This window comes from Salmo salar, chromosome ssa16, assembly GCF_905237065.1.
Source record: "Salmo salar chromosome ssa16, Ssal_v3.1, whole genome shotgun sequence".
NCBI classification, from domain to species: domain Eukaryota; kingdom Metazoa; phylum Chordata; class Actinopteri; order Salmoniformes; family Salmonidae; genus Salmo; species Salmo salar.
Genome location: NC_059457.1, coordinates 73,016,886 through 73,036,255, shown reverse-complemented (window position 1 = coordinate 73,036,255; position 19,370 = coordinate 73,016,886). Strand labels below are relative to the sequence as shown.

General features: G+C 46.9%; 1 protein-coding gene across 1 annotated transcript in view; it reads left to right on the top strand.

Moving 5' to 3' along the window:
* The window catches only part of LOC106574566 (phospholipase D1), a 29,405-nt gene that overhangs the window by 678 nt on the left and 9,357 nt on the right, over nucleotides 1-19,370 (top strand). The window contains exons 2-11 of the mRNA XM_045697718.1: nucleotides 4,089-4,319; nucleotides 4,526-4,695; nucleotides 4,771-4,913; nucleotides 7,065-7,173; nucleotides 7,303-7,368; nucleotides 8,129-8,187; nucleotides 8,313-8,405; nucleotides 8,629-8,781; nucleotides 8,955-9,104; nucleotides 10,651-10,734. Coding sequence (XP_045553674.1) covers nucleotides 4,121-4,319; nucleotides 4,526-4,695; nucleotides 4,771-4,913; nucleotides 7,065-7,173; nucleotides 7,303-7,368; nucleotides 8,129-8,187; nucleotides 8,313-8,405; nucleotides 8,629-8,781; nucleotides 8,955-9,104; nucleotides 10,651-10,734 — 1,226 coding nt within the window. The 5' untranslated portion in view covers nucleotides 4,089-4,120. The remainder of the gene's footprint in view (nucleotides 1-4,088; nucleotides 4,320-4,525; nucleotides 4,696-4,770; nucleotides 4,914-7,064; nucleotides 7,174-7,302; nucleotides 7,369-8,128; nucleotides 8,188-8,312; nucleotides 8,406-8,628; nucleotides 8,782-8,954; nucleotides 9,105-10,650; nucleotides 10,735-19,370) is intronic.

Here is a 19,370-nt window from a genome sequence, read left to right as displayed (position 1 = left end):
CTCTACACATCCTGTTCCTGAATACATATTAACTATGGTGGGGCAGTTAGAAGCCTCTGGCTGGATGACTAGGTCTAGTCTGACTACTGACTAGATCTCTGTCTTGTCATTCTGTCTAGTTTGATCAGTCATTATGTTTGATCAATCACTATATTTAATCAGTCATTATGTTTGATCAATCACTATATTTAATCAGTCATTATTTTTGATCAGTCATTATGTTTGATCAGTCATTATATTTGATCAGTCATTATGTTGATCAATCACTATATTTAATCAGTCATTATGTTTGATCAATCACTATATTTAATCAGTCATTATATTTGATCGGTCATTATGTTGATCAATCACTATATTTAATCAGTCATTATATTTGATCAGTCATTAGGTTTGATCAGTCATTATGTTTGATCAGTCATTATATTTGATCAGTCGTTATGTTTGATCAATCACTATATTTAATCAGTCATTATATTTGATCAGTCATTATGTTTGATCAGTCATTATATTTGATGAGTCATTATATTTGATCAGTCATTATATTTGATCGGTCATTATGTTGATCAATCACTATATTTAATCAGTCATTATATTTGATCAGTGATTATGTTTGATCAGTCATTATATTTGATCAGTCATTATGTTTGTTCAGTCATTATGTTTGATCAGTCATTATGTTTGATCAGTCATTATGTTTGATCAGTCATTATATTTGATCAGTGATTATGTTTGGTCAGTCATTCATCCAAATAGGATAACTGTAACAGTCATTGTCAACATTTGGATAAAATTGTGAAACGGTGCACACTCTCATTCCCACGCGCACACACACACACACACACACACACACACACACACACACACACACACACACACACACACACACACACACACACACACACACACACACACACACACACACACACACTTGTTCTTCTATCCTTGTGGGAACCAAATTTATTTTTGCATTCCCTAACCCCTAATCCCTAACTCTAACCCTATCCCTAATTCTAACCCTAATTCTAACCCCTAAGATTAACATAGTCATTGTCCTCATGGGGACGTGGGAAATGTCCCCATGTGGGAGAATCTTCCTTGTTTTACTATCCTTGTGGCAACTTTTGGCGATTTCAGGTCCCCACACGCACTCAACCCACACACACAGGTGGTTTCAGCTCAGAGAGATCAAGCCAACATGTAAACTCAAACCACCTGCTGGAAAGTAGAATACAGTGTGTGTGTGTGTGTGTGTGTGTGTGTGTGTGTGTGTGTGTGTGTGTGTGTGTGTGTGTGTGTGTGTGTGTGTGTGTGTGTGTGTGTGTGTGTGTGTGTGTGTGTTAGAAAGATGTGTTCTTTCAAAGAAGTACAATGAAGCCTTGTATTACAGCCAGCAGGACTCAGCTCTGGTGATAATGACGATTACTCTCACTCTCTCTCTCTCTCTCTCTCCCTCTCTTTCTCTCTCTCTTTCCCTCTCTCTCTGTCCCTCTCTCTCTCTCTCTCTCTCTGTCCCTCTCTCTCTCTCTCTCTCTCTCTGTCCCTCTCTCTCTCTCCCTCTCTTTCTCTCTCTCTCTCCCTCTTTCTCTCTCTCTGTCCCTCTCTCTCTCTCTCTCTCTCTCTCTCTCTCTCTCTCTCTCTCTCTCTCTCTCTCTCTCTCTCTCTCTCTCTCTCTCCCTCTTTCTCTCCCTCTCTGTCCCTCTCTCTCTCTCTCTCCCTCTCTTCTCTCTCTCTCTCTCTCTCTCTCTCTCTCTCCCTCTTTCTCTCTCTCTGTCCCTCTCTCTCTCTCTCCCTCTCTTTCTCTCTCTCTCTGTCCCTCTCTCTCTCTCTCTCCCTCTCTTTCTCTTTCTCTTTCTCTCTCTCTCTCTCTCTCCCTCTCTTTCTCTCTCTCTCTCTCTCTCTCTCTCTCTGTCCCTCTCTCTCTCTCTCTCCCTCTCTTTCTCTCTCTCTCTGTCCCTCTCTCTCTCTCTCTCTCTCTCTCTCTCTCCCTCTCTTTCTCTCTCTCTCTCTCTCTCTCTCTCTCTGTCTCTCTTTCCCTCTCTCTCTAACTCTCTGTCTGTCTCTCTCTCCCTCTCTTTCTATCTGTCTCTCTCTCCCTCTATCTCTTTCTCCAGTGTTTAAATTATTAGATAATAGACAGCTTTAGTGTAGGCAGAGACAGAGGTGTCACAGACCACTCTCTCTCTGTCATCTGTGCTAGGCGGAGGTTGGCACCACGTTGACTGTAAATGCCATGTTGTGTACACAAATCTCTTCTCACTTATCTTTCTGGTGTGTGTGTGCGTGCGTGTGTGTGTGTCTTTGTGCGTGTGTAGATAACAATTTATCAAAAACGAATAGAAAAATAAGGAAGGAGAATGATTGGCGACATAGAGTAGCTGGTTTTTATAGTTTTCTCCTATTTGCCAAAACCCATCATCATGACAACCCTTGACAGGAAACAGGAAGTAGACAATGTTCCATCAGAACAGAGAAGCGAGATAAAAGCAACACTCCATCTGTCATCCCTCTCTCTTCCTCTCTCTCTCTCTCTCTCTCTCTCTCTCTCGCTCTCTCTCCCCCTCTCTATCATCCCCCTCTCTCTCTCACTATCACCCCCCCTCTCTTTCTCTGATCCCATTCATTCCAGTACTGAAGTTTAACCATTCCATTCCACTGGGACATGACAGAGGCCTCGGGCGAGACGTAAAGCGCTGTGTGTGTGTGTGTGTGTGTGTGCGTGTGTTTGTGTCTGTGTGTGTGTGTCACAGAGAGTGAGCGACGGAAAGAGAGAGAGAATTCAAACACACACACACACACACACTGTGCCGTGCTACGGCTGACTTCTAGGTAGTGGGCGGAAACCCTAGACACTAGGGCGGGTGATGCCACACTGATATAAATCTCACACACACACAGCTTCCCACACCGTGTCTGTTATCATTCTGAACATGCGTAATACGCTAATGATCTGTTCATTTTGTACTGTAGATATGCAGTGTTGTAATAACGTTATATGATGGACTGTGTAGTCTTTAGTTTTATGTGTAATGTAAGTGCCTTAACTTGTTTGTACCCCAGGAAGAGTAGCTGCTGCCTTGGCAGGAAGAAACGGGTATCCCTCATCAATACAAATACAAATAGGACACCAAATACAACACACTAGTCTAGAAGATTATCTGAAGGTTTTCTGAGGCCAGTCAGAACTCACTGACACACACAGACGTCATCATGACAGCGTAACACACACAAAACAAGACTCAACATGCTACCACACACAAAGAGCCAGACACTGTCGTAAGCCAACAGAGTTTTACAGACAAATGTGTGTGTGTGAGTGTGTGTGCACGCAGGCCTTGACTTGCCTCAGAGAACTTTCTAGACTTCTGACCAGAGATGACATCACCTCACTCTTGTTGCCATGGAGCCCCGCCTGTCTGTCTGTCTGGCTTGGCATTGCACTAAGGACACACACACTTGGGTTCGGTCTTTAATGTGGTGTGTTTGGAAAGGCCCAGTGCCTGTTAAGATGATTATTTCTCTCTGGCTCTGGCAGTGAGATGTAGTCTACTCTGTGTGCTGGGAGTCTTACTGTAGGGTACAAGCAGAGCTCTAATGACTGGCATTATAGTCTCCAGTAAGACATTAATGATAGTACTGGTCCTGTCCTACCCATTATACACACACACACTGTTCTATGCTCTACTATTTTGGAAGACAGCTTCCACTGACTTCTGTAGCTCTCTGCAGGGCCAGTGTCAGCCAATGAGGTAGCAGCATCTAACCAATGGCCCTCTACTGTTAGTGGACAACCATTGGTTCTATTCTGGGCAGTGTGTGTGAGGGAGTCTTGAATTTGAGGGGAAGGATGTCAGGTATGTGTGTGTCTCCCTCAAATTCAAGTTCACACACAGGCAAGCACGTGCATACACACACCCACACACCCTGCTGCGGGGATGATCTGCACTGCAGTAGAAAGTGATAATACATGCAGAGCAACATACAACTGTCTCTTACTCTTGGACAGAAACAACTTCTCTACAAAGCAGACAACGTTATGACTTTATTCAACGGTTCAAGTGCTCCTCTCTTCTCCTCCTCTCCTCATCCAGGTGTGCCCTGTTCTGAGGGCTGAGAGCTAGGCATGCTGGGTAAAGTCCCCCCCACCACCAGCAGCCTTCAACTGATGACCTCTGACCCCTCTGACATCGCTGTGGAACCCGGTGACATCACAGACGGCCTCGGCATCAGCAGGAAGATGTCGGACGTAGTTGAGAGTTTGGACACCAGAGAGTTGGACATGGGAGATGGAGAGGAGACTGACAATGACCCTACCACCATAGGTGTGTGTATATGTGTGTGTGTGTGTGTGTGTGTGTGTGTGTGTGTGTGTGTGTGTGTGTGTGTGTGTGTGTGTGTGTGTGTGTGTGTGTGTGTGTGTGTGTGTGTGTGTGTGTGTGTGTGTGTGTGTGTGAGAGAGAGAGAGAGCTCTTGATATGAATGATATGATGAGAGATGTATCCTATTGGCCTTTTCTCTACCTCTCCAGGGGACAGTCGTATAGGGTTCAGTGCTGTGTATCACACCGTGGGTTTTAAGGAGTCAGAAGCCAGGGTCTACCTCCCTACTGTTCCCATCACTGCTAAGATCCTGGAGGTGGAGAGGTTCAACACTGCCCAGGACAGGTTCAACATCACGGCACAGAGGAGTGTCAACAAGGTACCCACAGACACACGCACGCTCACACACACGCATGCACACACACACATTCACACTTGATCTCTGTCTGTGTAGAGTCAGCCTGCAGTGTTTAAGATTGAGCTGAGACATGGAGAGTTCAGCTGGGTGGTCAAGAGAAAGGAGAAACACTTCATGGACCTCCACAGAGAACTGGTCCGATACAAGATGTTCATGAGGGTACCGCTACCTTCCCGCAGGTACACACACACACACACACACACACACACACACACACACACACACATACACACACACACACACACACACACATATACGTATACACTCACACACAGACACACACATATACAGTGGCTTGCGAAAGTATTCAGCCCCTCTTGGCATTTTTCCTATTTTGTTGCCTTACAACCTGGAATTAAAATAGATTTTTGGGGGGGTTTGTATCATTTGATTTACACAACATGCCTACCACTTTGAAGATGCAAAATATTTTAGCTTGTGAGACAAACAAGAAATAAGACAAAAAAATTGAAAACTTGAGCGTGCATAACTATTCACCCCCCCAAAGTCAATAGTTTGTAGAGTCACCTTTTGCAGCAATTACAGTTGCAAGTCTCTTGGGGTATGTCTCTGTAAGCTTGGCACATCTAGCCACTGGGATTTTTCCCATTCTTCAAGGCAAACCTACTCCAGCTCCTTCAAGTTGGATGGGTTCCGCTGGTGTACAGAAATCTTTAAGTCATACCACAGATTCTCAATTGTATTGAGGTCTGGACTTTGACTAGGCCATTTCAAGACATTTAAATGTTTCCTCTTAAACCACTCGAGTGTTGCTTTAGCAGTATGCTTAGGGCCATTGTCCTGCTGGAAGGTGAACCTACATCCCAGTCTCAAATCTCTGGAAGACTGAAACAGGTTTCCCTCAACAATTTCCCTGTATTTAGCACCATCCATCATCCCTTCATTCTGACCTGTTTCCCAGTCCCTGCCGATGAAAAACATCGGCAGGGACTGTGTTCTCGGGGTGATGAGAGGTGTTGGGTTTGCGTCAGACATAGCGTTCCTTCTCCCATATGTTTGGGGAGTCTCCCACATGCCTTTTGGTGAAAACCAAGCGTGTTTGCTTATTTTCTTCTTTAAGCAATGGCTTTTTTCTGGCCACTCTTCCATAAAGCCCAGCTCTGTGGAGTGTATGGCTTAAAGTGGTCCTATGGACAGATACTCCAACCTCCGCTGTGGAGCTTTGCAGCTCCTTCAGGGTTATCTTTGGTCTCTTTGTTGCCTCTCTGATTAATGCCCTCCTTGCTTGGTCTGTGAGTTTTGGTGGGCGGTCCTCTTTTGTCAGGTTTGTTATTGTGCCATAGTCTTTCCATTTTTTAATAATGGATTTAATAGTGCTCCGTGGGATGTTCAAAGTTTTCGTTTTTTTTTTATAACCCAACCCTGATGTGTACTTCTCCACAACTTTGTCCCTGACCTGTTTGGAGAGCTCCTTGGTCTTCATAGTGCCGCTTGCTTGGTGGTGCCCCTTGCTTAGAGGTGTTGTAGACACTGGGGCCTTTCAGAACAGGTGTATATATGACAGAACATGTGACACTTAGATAGCACACAGGTGGTTGTGAATACATATACACGCACCACTTTAAAAAAAAAATATATATATATACTTTTTTGAAACAAGTTATTTTTTAAATTTCACTTCACCAATTTGGATTATTTTGTGTATGTCCATTACATGAAATCCAAATAAAAATCAATTTAAATTACAGGTTGTTGTTACGCTTGTTGATGGAAGGATTGGACCAAGGTGCAGCGTGGTAGGCGTACATCTTTCTTTATTAAATGAACGCCGCAAAAAAAACAACAAATACAAACGAAACGTAACGTAAGTAGGGCTAAACAGCACAGTACCAAAAACAAGATCCCACAAACAACAGGTGGGTAAAGGCTGCCTAAATATGATCCCCAATCAGAGACAACGATAGACAGCTGCCTCTGATTGGGAACCATATCGGGCCAACCTAGAAATAAAGAAACTAGAATGCCCACCCTAGTCACACCCCGACCTAACCAAAATAGAGAATAAAGGATCTCCAAGGTCAGGGCGTGACAGTTGTAATGCAACAAAATTGGAAAACACCAAGGGGGATGAATACTTTTGCAAGGCACTGTACGTATACACGCACACACAAATCAAATTGTAAAGTGATTAAATACTAAATGATATACTATGAATTTTTATCATAGAAATATTAGGATTTTTCATGGAACAGTAGATATGTACATTTTATTTCTCCCCAATACCAGTGAGTGACCCTACCTTCTTCCTCTTTACCACTCTTCACCTCTCTCTCTCTCTCTCCCTCTCTCTCTCTCTCGCTCTCTCTCAGCCACACAACGAGGAGGAGGACAATGAAGAAGAGTGAAGCCAGACATATGCCGGAGCTACCGCGTGGCAGAGATGAGTTGGCACAAGACGAACAGGTCTACAGCAGAAGGGTAGGCGTTTTTACGTGTGTTTGTCGTATTAACTTTATAGGAGAATACAGTATATACTTCATATAAACATTGCACTGTATAGTACGTCTCTACTATAGTAATACTGCATTTATTATGTTCCCTGTACAGAAACAGCTGGAAGATTATCTGAACAAGCTACTAAGGATGGCCATGTACAGGAAATACTACCACACTGTGAGTACTACTCATAGAATTAGGAATTACAATACTAGAATGGACATGAACCTTCTTATGATGGTCAGGGAGTTGGTCAACCATGGTTTGCCAGTGCTGTGATAAAATATTGTGTAAAATACAGAATTTGAAGAATTTATCTGGACTGGATTTGTGTTAACTAGCCAGACCATTTTAGAGGATTGTTTTTTTTAATTAACTGCCAATATGCCAACAGTGTATTCAAACAATTCAGTCAATCCACAGCCATACACTGTCTGAAATCACTTGATGATATGACTTCTGATATTGTATCATATAATGGCACTCTCAGCTTTCCAAGAAATCTGAGACATGTATGGTCTGTTTACATATATTTAGAGGCTATTTATACAGAAAATGTGTATAAAACCTGTATAAACTGTATTTAAAATGATATGACAATATTTTAGGTTGACTATAATTCCATTACACAATTTCTGATACATCACATGCCTTACTTTTATTTTCCTGCATAAGTAAAACCAGGATTAGGCCTCGAATGCCATTCATTGCAATTAGACTGGTTTTGAATTTCTCCCTGAACAAGATGGCTGCCATTTTGGCCCCATTACGGAACTTTGAGGGTTGATGACATAGCCCCTGTAGTTATATAAATGGATCTTTATGGTACTAATAAACTAGACTAGACTAGACTATAGGCGACCGTAGCTGGAACTGGAACGATTACTACTTCTCTCTTTATCTAATACCCATTAATACGGTTCCTCTCTCTCCTCAGATGGAGTTTATAGACGTCAGCCAGATGTCCTTCATCCATGACCTGGGACCTAAAGGACTGTGAGGAACAACAGCTTTATTGACAGATACTGTCTTTATGACTGCGCCGTCATGCCCATTGTTATTGGAATAGCTGAAAATAGATTTGTTTTATTTTGTGTATTCATCATTTAAACGTGTTTCAGGGAGGGGATGATACACAAGCGTTCCGGAGGTCATCGTATCCCAGGCTTGAACTGCTGTGGTCACAGTGAAGTCTGCTACCGCTGGTCTAAACGGTTAGTACACACACATACAAACACAATGCACGCACAAACATGTACGCACACACACTGATGTATTTCTCCCTGTGTGTGTGTGTGTGTGTGTGTGTGTGTGTGTGTGTGTGTGTGTGTGTGTGTGTGTGTGTGTGTGTGTGTGTGTGTGTGTGTGTGTGTGTGTGTGTGTGTGTGTGTGTGTGTGTGTGTGTGTGTGTGTTTGTGTGTGTGTGTGTGTGTGTAGCTGGTTGGTGGTGAAGGATTCGTTTCTCTTCTACATGAAGCCAGACTCAGGAGCCATTTCCTTTGTTCTCCTGTTGGACAAAGAGTTCAGCGTCAAAATGGACTCCAAAGACACAGAGACCAAATACGGAGTACGCATCGACAGCCTCTCCAGGTGTAGTGTGTGTATGTGTGTACAGATGTGCTAAGAGGTGGGGCCAGGAGATTAAGGAGTTAACTGTGTGTGTGTGTGTGTGTGTGTGTGTGTGTGTGTGTGTGTGTGTGTGTGTGTGTGTGTGTGTGTGTGTGTGTGTCTGTGTGTGTGTGTCTGTGTGTTCGTGCGTGTAGGTGCCTTGTACTGAAGTTGAACAGCTACAGACATGCTCGGTGGTGGGGCCAGGCGATAGAAGACTTTGTCCGTAAACACGGGAGGGCGTTTCTACGAGACCATCGATTTGGTTCCTTCGCCCAGGAGGAGCAGAACATCCCTGCCAAATGGTAACTATGGAAACTGGGAAACAACAATCGACCCCCCCCCGCCCAAAAAAAATTACTCAGGTTAAGTTTAGTAGTTAGATGTAAGTTTAGTCAATGTTAAGTTTAGTAGTTAGATGTAAGTTTAGTCAATGTTAAGTTTAGTAGTTAGATGTAAGTTTAGTCAATGTTAAGTTTAGTAGTTAGATGTAAGTTTAGTCAATGTTAAGTTTAGTAGTTAGATGTAAGTTTAGTCAATGTTAAGTTTAGTAGTTAGATGTAAGTTTAGTCAATGTTAAGTTTAGTAGTTAGATGTAAGTTTAGTCAATGTTAAGTTTAGTAGTTAGATGTAACTTTAGTCAATGTTAAGTTTAGTAGTTAAACGTAAGTTTAGTCAATGTTAAGTTTAGTATTTAAATGTAAGTTTAGTCAACGTTAAGTTTAGTAATTAAATGTAAGTTTAGTCAATGTTAAGTTTAGTAGATGTAACTTTAGTTTAGTTGTTAGATGTAACTTTAGTCAATGTTAAGTTTAGTAGTTAGATGTAAGTTTAGTCAATGTTAAGTTTAGTAGTTAAATGTAAGTTTAGGTCAATGTTAAGTTTAGTAGATGTAACTTTAGTTTAGTTGTTAGATGTAAGTTTAGTTAATGTTAAGTTTAGTAGTTAGATGTAAGTTTAGTCAATGTTAAGTTTAGTAGTTAGATGTAAGTTTAGTCAATGTTAAGTTTAGTAGTTAGATGTAAGTTTAGTCAATGTTAAGTTTAGTAGTTAGATGTAAGTTTAGTCAATGTTAAGTGTGTGTGTCTGTGAGCTTTTCTCTATGCCTGTCTGTCTGTGGAGAATGTGTTTCTGTAGCCAACATCATGTGGGTTTGGTTGATTGGAACTCCATCTAAAATACTCTGTTATGATAAATGAGGAACTAGAAGGTGTCGACCACAGTGTGTGTGTGTGTGTCTGTCTGTGTGTGTGTGTGTGTCTGTGTCTGTGTCTGTCTGTGTGTGCGTGTGTGTGTGTGTGTGTGTGTGTGTGTGTGTGTGTGTGTGTGTGTCTGTGTCTGTGTCTGTCTGTGTGTGTGTGTGTGTGTGTGTGTGTGTGTGTGTGTGTCTGTGTCTGTGTCTGTGTCTGTGTCTGTGTCTGTCTGTGTGTGTGTGTGTGTGTGTGTGTGTGTGTGTGTGTGTGTGTGTGTGTGTGTGTGTGTGTGTGTGTGTGTGTGTGTGTCTGTGTGTGTGTGTGTGTGTGTGTGTGTGTGTGTGTCTGTGTGTGTGTGTGTGTGTGTGTCTGTGTCTGTGTCTGTGTCTGTGTCTGTGTCTGTGTGTGTGTGTGTGTCTGTGTCTGTGTCTGTGTGTGTGTGTGTGTGTGTGTCTGTGTCTGTGTCTGTGTCTGTTGTGTGTGTGTGTGTGTGTGTGTGTGTGTGTGTGTGTGTGTGTGTGTGTGTGTGTGTGTGTGTGTGTGTGTGTGTGTGTGTGTGTGTGTGTGTGTGTGTGTGTGTGTGTGTGTCTGTGTGTGTGTCTGTGTCTGTGTCTGTGTCTGTGTGTGTGTGTGTGTGTGTGTGTGTGTGTGTGTGTAGGTATGTGAATGGGAAGACCTACATGGAGGATGTAGCCGATGCTCTGGAAGAAGCTAAAGAAGAGATCTTCATCACTGACTGGTGGTACGTGCATGCCTGTGTGTTTACGTGTATGTGTGTGTGTGTGTATGTGTGTGTATGTGTGCGTGTGTGTATGTGTGTAGGGAAATAGACACTGCCATCAGCAGTTAGAGTGTGAATACTCACCACAACATAACACAGCTACGTGTCATCACCCAAGCAGAGTGTAAATGCAGTCTATGTATGTGGTATAGTTTACCAGTCCCAGATCAAAAACCTGTACAGTATTCTTACAGTCGACTCCTGATAAGTGAGATTGTATAAATGTGTGGTAGTGTAATGTAATGCTACCTGTACACCTGTTGGCAGTGGTGTATCAGTACTTAAGTAAAAATACTACAAGTTGTTTAGTGTATCTGTACTTTACTTTACTATTTATATTTTTGGCAACTTTTACTTTTACTTCACTACATTCCTAACGAAAATTATGTACTTTTTACTTCATACATTTTCCCTGACACCCAAAAGTACTCATTACATTTTGGAAGGAAAATGGTCCAATTCACACACATATCAAGAGAACATCCCTGGTCATCCCTACTGCCTCTGATCTGGCGGACTCACTAAACACACATGCTTCTTTTGTGAATGATGTCTGAGTGTTGGAGCGTGCCCTGGCTATCCGTCAATAAAAACAAATATGAATATTGTGCCGTCCGGTTTGTTTAATATAAGGAAGTTGAAATTATTTATTATTTTACTTTAACTTTTGATACTTAAGTATATTTTAGCAATTATATTTACTTTTGATACTTAAGTATATTTAAAACCAAATTATTTTAGACTGGGATATTAAGGTATCTTTACTTTTACTCCACTATGAAAATGTAGTACTTTTTCCACGGCTGCCTGTTGGCAGAGGGTCCTAAGGAGTATATGTAACCTTACAGGACTCATGTTACTCACCTGGCTCACCTCTCACTACACTAGTAGGGGGAGAGGGATGTTACTCACCTGGCTCACCTCTCACTACACTAGTAGGGGGGAGTAGGATGTTACTCACCTGGCTCACCTCTCACTACACTAGTAGGGGGAGAGGGATGTTACTCACCTGGCTCACCTCTCACTACACTAGTAGGGGGAGAGGGATGTTACTCACCTGGCTCACCTCTCACTACACTAGTAGGGGGGAGAGGGATGTTACTCACCTGGCTCACCTCTCACTACACTAGTAGGGGGGAGAGGGATGTTACTCACCTGGCTCACCTCTCACTACACTAGTAGGGGGGAGTAGGATGTTACTCACCTGGCTCACCTCTCACTACACTAGTAGGGGGGAGAGGGATGTTACTCACCTGGCTCACCTCTCACTACACTAGTAGGGGGAGAGAGGATGTTACTCACCTGGCTCACCTCTCACTACACTAGTAGGGGGGAGAGGGATGTTACTCACCTGGCTCACCTCTCACTACACTAGTAGGGGGGAGTAGGATGTTACTCACCTGGCTCACCTCTCACTACACTAGTAGGGGGGAGTAGGATGTTACTCACCTGGCTCACCTCTCACTACACTAGTAGGGGGGAGAGGGATGTTACTCACCTGGCTCACCTCTCACTACACTAGTAGGGGGGAGTAGGATGTTACTCACCTGGCTCACCTCTCACTACACTAGTAGGGGGGAGTAGGATGTTACTCACCTGGCTCACCTGGCTCACCTCTCACTACACTAGTAGGGGGGAGAGGGATGTTACTCACCTGGCTCACCTCTCACTACACTAGTAGGGGGGAGAGGGATGTTACTCACCTGGCTCACCTCTCACTGCACTAGTAGGGGGGAGAGGGATGTTACTCACCTGGCTCACCTCTCAATACACTAGTAGGGGGGAGTAGGATGTTACTCACCTGGCTCAACTCTCACTACACTAGTAGGGGGGAGAGGGATGTTACTCTCCTGGCTCACCTCTCACTACACTAGTAGGGGGGAGTAGGATGTTACTCACCTGGCTCACCTCTCACTACACTAGTAGGGGGGAGAGGGATGTTACTCACCTGGCTCACCTCTCACTACACTAGTAGGGGGGAGTAGGATGTTACTCACCTGGCTCACCTCTCACTACACTAGTAGGGGGAGTAGGATGTTACTCACCTGGCTCACCTCTCACTACACTAGTAGGGGGGAGTAGGATGTTACTCACCTGGCTCACCTCTCACTACACTAGTAGGGGGGAGAGGGATGTTACTCACCTGGCTCACCTCTCACTACACTAGTAGGGGGAGTAGGATGTTACTCACCTGGCTCACCTCTCACTACACTAGTAGGGGGGAGTGGGATGTTACTCACCTGGCTCACCTCTCACTACACTAGTAGGGGGAGTAGGATGTTACTCACCTGGCTCACCTCTCACTACACTAGTAGGGGGGAGTAGGATGTTACTCACCTGGCTCACCTCTCACTACACTAGTAGGGGGAGAGGGATGTTACTCACCTGGCTCACCTCTCACTACACTAGTAGGGGGAGAGGGATGTTACTCACCTGGCTCACCTCTCACTACACTAGTAGGGGAGAGAGGGATGTTACTCACCTGGCTCACCTCTCACTACACTCGTAGGGGGAGAGGGATGTTACTCACCTGGCTCACCTCTCACTACACTAGTAGGGGGGAGAGGGATGTTACTCACCTGGCTCACCTCTCACTACACTAGTAGGGGGAGAGGGATGTTACTCACCTGGCTCACCTCTCACTACACTAGTAGGGGGAGAGGGATGTTACTCACCTGGCTTACCTCTCACTACACTAGTAGGGGGGAGTAGGATGTTACTCACCTGGCTCACCTCTCACTACACTAGTAGGGGGGAGAGGGATGTTACTCACCTGGCTCACCTCTCACTACACTAGTAGGGGGGAGAGGGATGTTACTCACCTGGCTCACCTCTCACTACACTAGTAGGGGGAGTAGGATGTTACTCACCTGGCTCACCTCTCACTACACTAGTAGGGGGGAGTAGGATGTTACTCACCTGGCTCACCTCTCACTACACTAGTAGGGTGGAGAGGGATGTTACTCACCTGGCTCACCTCTCACTACACTAGTAGGGGGGAGAGGGATGTTACTCACCTGGCTCACCTCTCACTACACCAGTAGGGGGGAGAGGGATGTTACTCACCTGGCTCACCTCTCACTACACTAGTAGGGGGGAGTAGGATGTTACTCACCTGGCTCACCTCTCACTACACTAGTAGGGGGGAGAGGGATGTTACTCACCTGGCTCACCTCTCACTACACTAGTAGGGGGAGAGGGATGTTACTCACCTGGCTCACCTCTCACTACACTAGTAGGGGAGAGGGATGTTACTCACCTGGCTCACCTCTCACTACACTAGTAGGGGGGAGAAGGATGTTACTCACCTGGCTCACCTCTCACTACACTAGTAGGGGGGAGTAGGATGTTACTCACCTGGCTCACCTCTCACTACACTAGTAGGGGGGAGAGGGATGTTACTCACCTGGCTCACCTCTCACTACAATAGTAGGGGGAGTAGGATGTTACTCACCTGGCTCACCTCTCACTACACTAGTAGGGGGAGTAGGATGTTACTCACCTGGCTCACCTCTCACTACACTAGTAGGGGGAGTAGGATGTTACTCACCTGGCTCACCTCTCACTACACTAGTAGGGGGGAGTAGGATGTTACTCACCTGGCTCACCTCTCACTACACTAGTAGGGGGGAGTAGGATGTTACTCACCTGGCTCACCTCTCACTACACTAGTAGGGGGAGTGGGATGTTACTCACCTGGCTCACCTCTCACTACACTAGTAGGGGGGAGTAGGATGTTACTCACCTGGCTCACCTCTCACTACACTAGTAGGGGGGAGAGGGATGTTACTCACCTGGCTCACCTCTCACTACACTAGTAGGGGGAGAGGGATGTTACTCACCTGGCTCACCTCTCACTACACTAGTAGGGGGAGAGGGATGTTACTCACCTGGCTCACCTCTCACTACACTAGTAGGGGGAGAGGGATGTTACTCACCTGGCTCACCTCTCACTACACTAGTAGGGGGAGAGGGATGTTACTCACCTGGCTCACCTCTCACTACACTAGTAGGGGGAGAGGGATGTTACTCACCTGGCTCACCTCTCACTACACTAGTAGGGGGGAGAGGGATGTTACTCACCTGGCTCACCTCTCACTACACTAGTAGGGGGAGAGGGATGTTACTCACCTGGCTCACCTCTCACTACACTAGTAGGGGGAGAGGGATGTTACTCACCTGGCTCACCTCTCACTACACTAGTAGGGGGGAGAGGGATGTTACTCACCTGGCTCACCTCTCACTACACTAGTAGGGGGAGAGGGATGTTACTCACCTGGCTCACCTCTCACTACACTAGTAGGGGGAGAGGGATGTTACTCACCTGGCTCACCTCTCACTACACTAGTAGGGGGAGAGGGATGTTACTCACCTGGCTCACCTCTCACTACACTAGTAGGGGGAGAGGGATGTTACTCACCTGGCTCACCTCTCACTACACTAGTAGGGGGAGTAGGATGTTACTCACCTGGCTCACCTCTCACTACACTAGTAGGGGGGAGAGGGATGTTACTCACCTGGCTCACCTCTCACTACACTAGTAGGGGGAGAGGGATGTTACTCACCTGGCTCACCTCTCACTACACTAGTAGGGGGAGTGGGATGTTACTCACCTGGCTCACCTCTCACTACACTAGTAGGGGGAGTAGGATGTTACTCACCTGGCTCACCTCTCACTACACTAGTAGGGGGAGAAGGATGTTACTCACCTGGCTCACCTCTCACTACACTAGTAGGGGGAGAGGGATGTTACTCACCTGGCTCACCTCTCACTACACTAGTAGGGGGAGAGGGATGTTACTCACCTGGCTCACCTCTCACTACACTAGTAGGGGGAGTAGGATGTTACTCACCTGGCTCACCTCTCACTACACTAGTAGGGGGGAGAGGGATGTTACTCACCTGGCTCACCTCTCACTACACTAGTAGGGGGGAGAGGGATGTTACTCACCTGGCTCACCTCTCACTACACTAGTAGGGGGAGAGGGATGTTACTCACCTGGCTCACCTCTCACTACACTAGTAGGGGGAGTAGGATGTTACTCACCTGGCTCACCTCTCACTACACTAGTAGGGGGAGAGGGATGTTACTCACCTGGCTCACCTCTCACTACACTAGTAGGGGGAGAGGGATGTTACTCACCTGGCTCACCTCTCACTACACTAGTAGGGGGAGTAGGATGTTACTCACCTGGCTCACCTCTCACTACACTAGTAGGGGGAGAGGGATGTTACTCACCTGGCTCACCTCTCACTACACTAGTAGGGGGAGAGGGATGTTACTCACCTGGCTCACCTCTCACTACACTAGTAGGGGGGAGAGGGATGTTACTCACCTGGCTCACCTCTCACTACACTAGTAGGGGGGAGTAGGATGTTACTCACCTGGCTCACCTCTCACTACACTAGTAGGGGGGAGAGGGATGTTACTCACCTGGCTCACCTCTCACTACACTAGTAGGGGGGAGAGGGATGTTACTCACCTGGCTCACCTCTCACTACACTAGTAGGGGGGAGAGGGATGTTACTCACCTGGCTCACCTCTCACTACACTAGTAGGGGGGAGTAGGATGTTACTCACCTGGCTCACCTCTCACTACACTAGTAGGGGGAGTAGGATGTTACTCACCTGGCTCACCTCTCACTACACTAGTAGGGGGGAGAGGGATGTTACTCACCTGGCTCACCTCTCACTACACTAGTAGGGGGGAGAGGGATGTTACTCACCTGGCTCACCTCTCACTACACTAGTAGGGGGAGTAGGATGTTACTCACCTGGCTCACCTCTCACTACACTAGTAGGGGGAGAGGGATGTTACTCACCTGGCTCACCTCTCACTACACTAGTAGGGGGGAGAGGGATGTTACTCACCTGGCTCACCTCTCACTACACTAGTAGGGGGGAGAGGGATGTTACTCACCTGGCTCACCTCTCACTACACTAGTAGGGGGGAGTAGGATGTTACTCACCTGGCTCACCTCTCACTACACTAGTAGGGGGGAGAGGGATGTTACTCACCTGGCTCACCTCTCACTACACTAGTAGGGGGAGAGGGATGTTACTCACCTGGCTCACCTCTCACTACACTAGTAGGGGGGAGAGGGATGTTACTCACCTGGCTCACCTCTCACTACACTAGTAGGGGGGAGAGGGATGTTACTCACCTGGCTCACCTCTCACTACACTAGTAGGGGGAGAGGGATGTTACTCACCTGGCTCACCTCTCACTACACTAGTAGGGGGGAGTAGGATGTTACTCACCTGGCTCACCTCTCACTACACTAGTAGGGGGGAGTAGGATGTTACTCACCTGGCTCACCTCTCACTACACTAGTAGGGGGAGTAGGATGTTACTCACCTGGCTCACATCTCACTACACTAGTAGGGGGAGTAGGATGTTACTCACCTGGCTCACCTCTCACTACACTAGTAGGGGGAGAGGGATGTTACTCACCTGGCTCACCTCTCACTACACTAGTAGGGGGAGAGGGATGTTACTCACCTGGCTCACCTCTCACTACACTAGTAGGGGGGAGTAGGATGTTACTCACCTGGCTCACCTCTCACTACACTAGTAGGGGGGAGAGGGATGTTACTCACCTGGCTCACCTCTCACTACACTAGTAGGGTTTAGTAGGATGTTACTCACCTGGCTCACCTCTCACTACACTAGTAGGGGGAGAGGGATGTTACTCACCTGGCTCACCTCTCACTACACTAGTAGGGGGGAGTAGGATGTTACTCACCTGGCTCACCTCTCACTACACTAGTAGGGGGAGAGGGATGTTACTCACCTGGCTCACCTCTCACTACACTAGTAGGGGGGAGTAGGATGTTACTCACCTGGCTCACCTCTCACTACACTAGTAGGGGGGAGAGGGATGTTACTCACCTGGCTCACCTCTCACTACACTAGTAGGGGGGAGAGGGATGTTACTCACCTGGCTCACCTCTCACTACACTAGTAGGGGGGAGTAGGATGTTACTCACCTGGCTCACCTCTCGCTACACTAGTAGGGGGGAGTAGGATGTTACTCACCTGGCTCACCTCTCACTACACTAGTAGGGGGGAGTAGGATGTTACTCACCTGGCTCACCTCTCACTACACTAGTAGGGGGGAGAGGGATGTTACTCACCTGGCTCACCTCTCACTACACTAGTAGGGGGAGTAGGATGTTACTCACCTGGCTCACCTCTCACTACACTAGTAGGGGGGAGAGGGATGTTACTCACCTGGCTCACCTCTCACTACACTAGTAGGGGGGAGGGATGTTACTCACCTGGCTCACCTCTCACTACACTAGTAGGGGGAGAGGGATGTTACTCACCTGGCTCACCTCTCACTACACTAGTAGGGGGAGAGGGATGTTACTCACCTGGCTCACCTCTCACTACACTAGTAGGGGGAGAGGGATGTTACTCACCTGGCTCACCTCTCACTACACTAGTAGGGGGGAGAGGGATGTTACTCACCTGGCTCACCTCTCACTACACTAGTAGGGGGGAGTAGGATGTTACTCACCTGGCTCACCTCTCACTACACTAGTAGGGGGGAGTAGGATGTTACTCACCTGGCTCACCTCTCACTACACTAGTAGGGGGAGTAGGATGTTACTCACCTGGCTCACCTCTCACTACACTTGTAGGGGGGAGAGGGATGTTACTCACCTGGCTCACCTCTCACTACACTAGTAGGGGGGAGTAGGATGTTACTCACCTGGCTCACCTCTCACTACACTAGTAGGGGGGAGAGGATGTTACTCACCTGGCTCACCTCTCACTACACTAGTAGGGGGGAGTAGGATGTTACTCACCTGGCTCACCTCTCGCTACACTAGTAGGGGGAGTAGGATGTTACTCACCTGGCTCACCTCTCACTACACTAGTAGGGGGAGTAGGATGTTACTCACCTGGCTCACCTCTCACTACACTAGTAGGGGGAGTGGGATGTTACTCACCTGGCTCACCTCTCACTACACTAGTAGGGGGGAGTAGGATGTTACTCACCTGGCTCACCTCTCACTACACTAGTAGGGGGTGTAGGGATGTTACTCACCTGGCTCACCTCTCACTACACTAGTAGGGGGAGAGGGATGTTACTCACCTGGCTCACCTCTCACTACACTAGTAGGGGGGAGTAGGATGTTACTCACCTGGCTCACCTCTCACTACACTAGTAGGGGGGAGAGGGATGTTACTCACCTGGCTCACCTCTCACTACACTAGTAGGGGGGAGAGGTATGTTACTCACCTGGCTCACCTCTCACTACACTAGTAGGGGGAGAGGGATGTTACTCACCTGGCTCACCTCTCACTACACTAGTAGGGGGGAGAGGGATGTTACTCACCTGGCTCACCTCTCACTACACTAGTAGGGGGAGTGGGATGTTACTCACCTGGCTCACCTCTCACTACACTAGTAGGGGGGAGTAGGATGTTACTCACCTGGCTCACCTCTCACTACACTAGTAGGGGGAGAGGGATGTTACTCACCTGGCTCACCTCTCACTACACTAGTAGGGGGAGTAGGATGTTACTCACCTGGCTCACCTCTCACTACACTAGTAGGGGGGAGAGGGATGTTACTCACCTGGC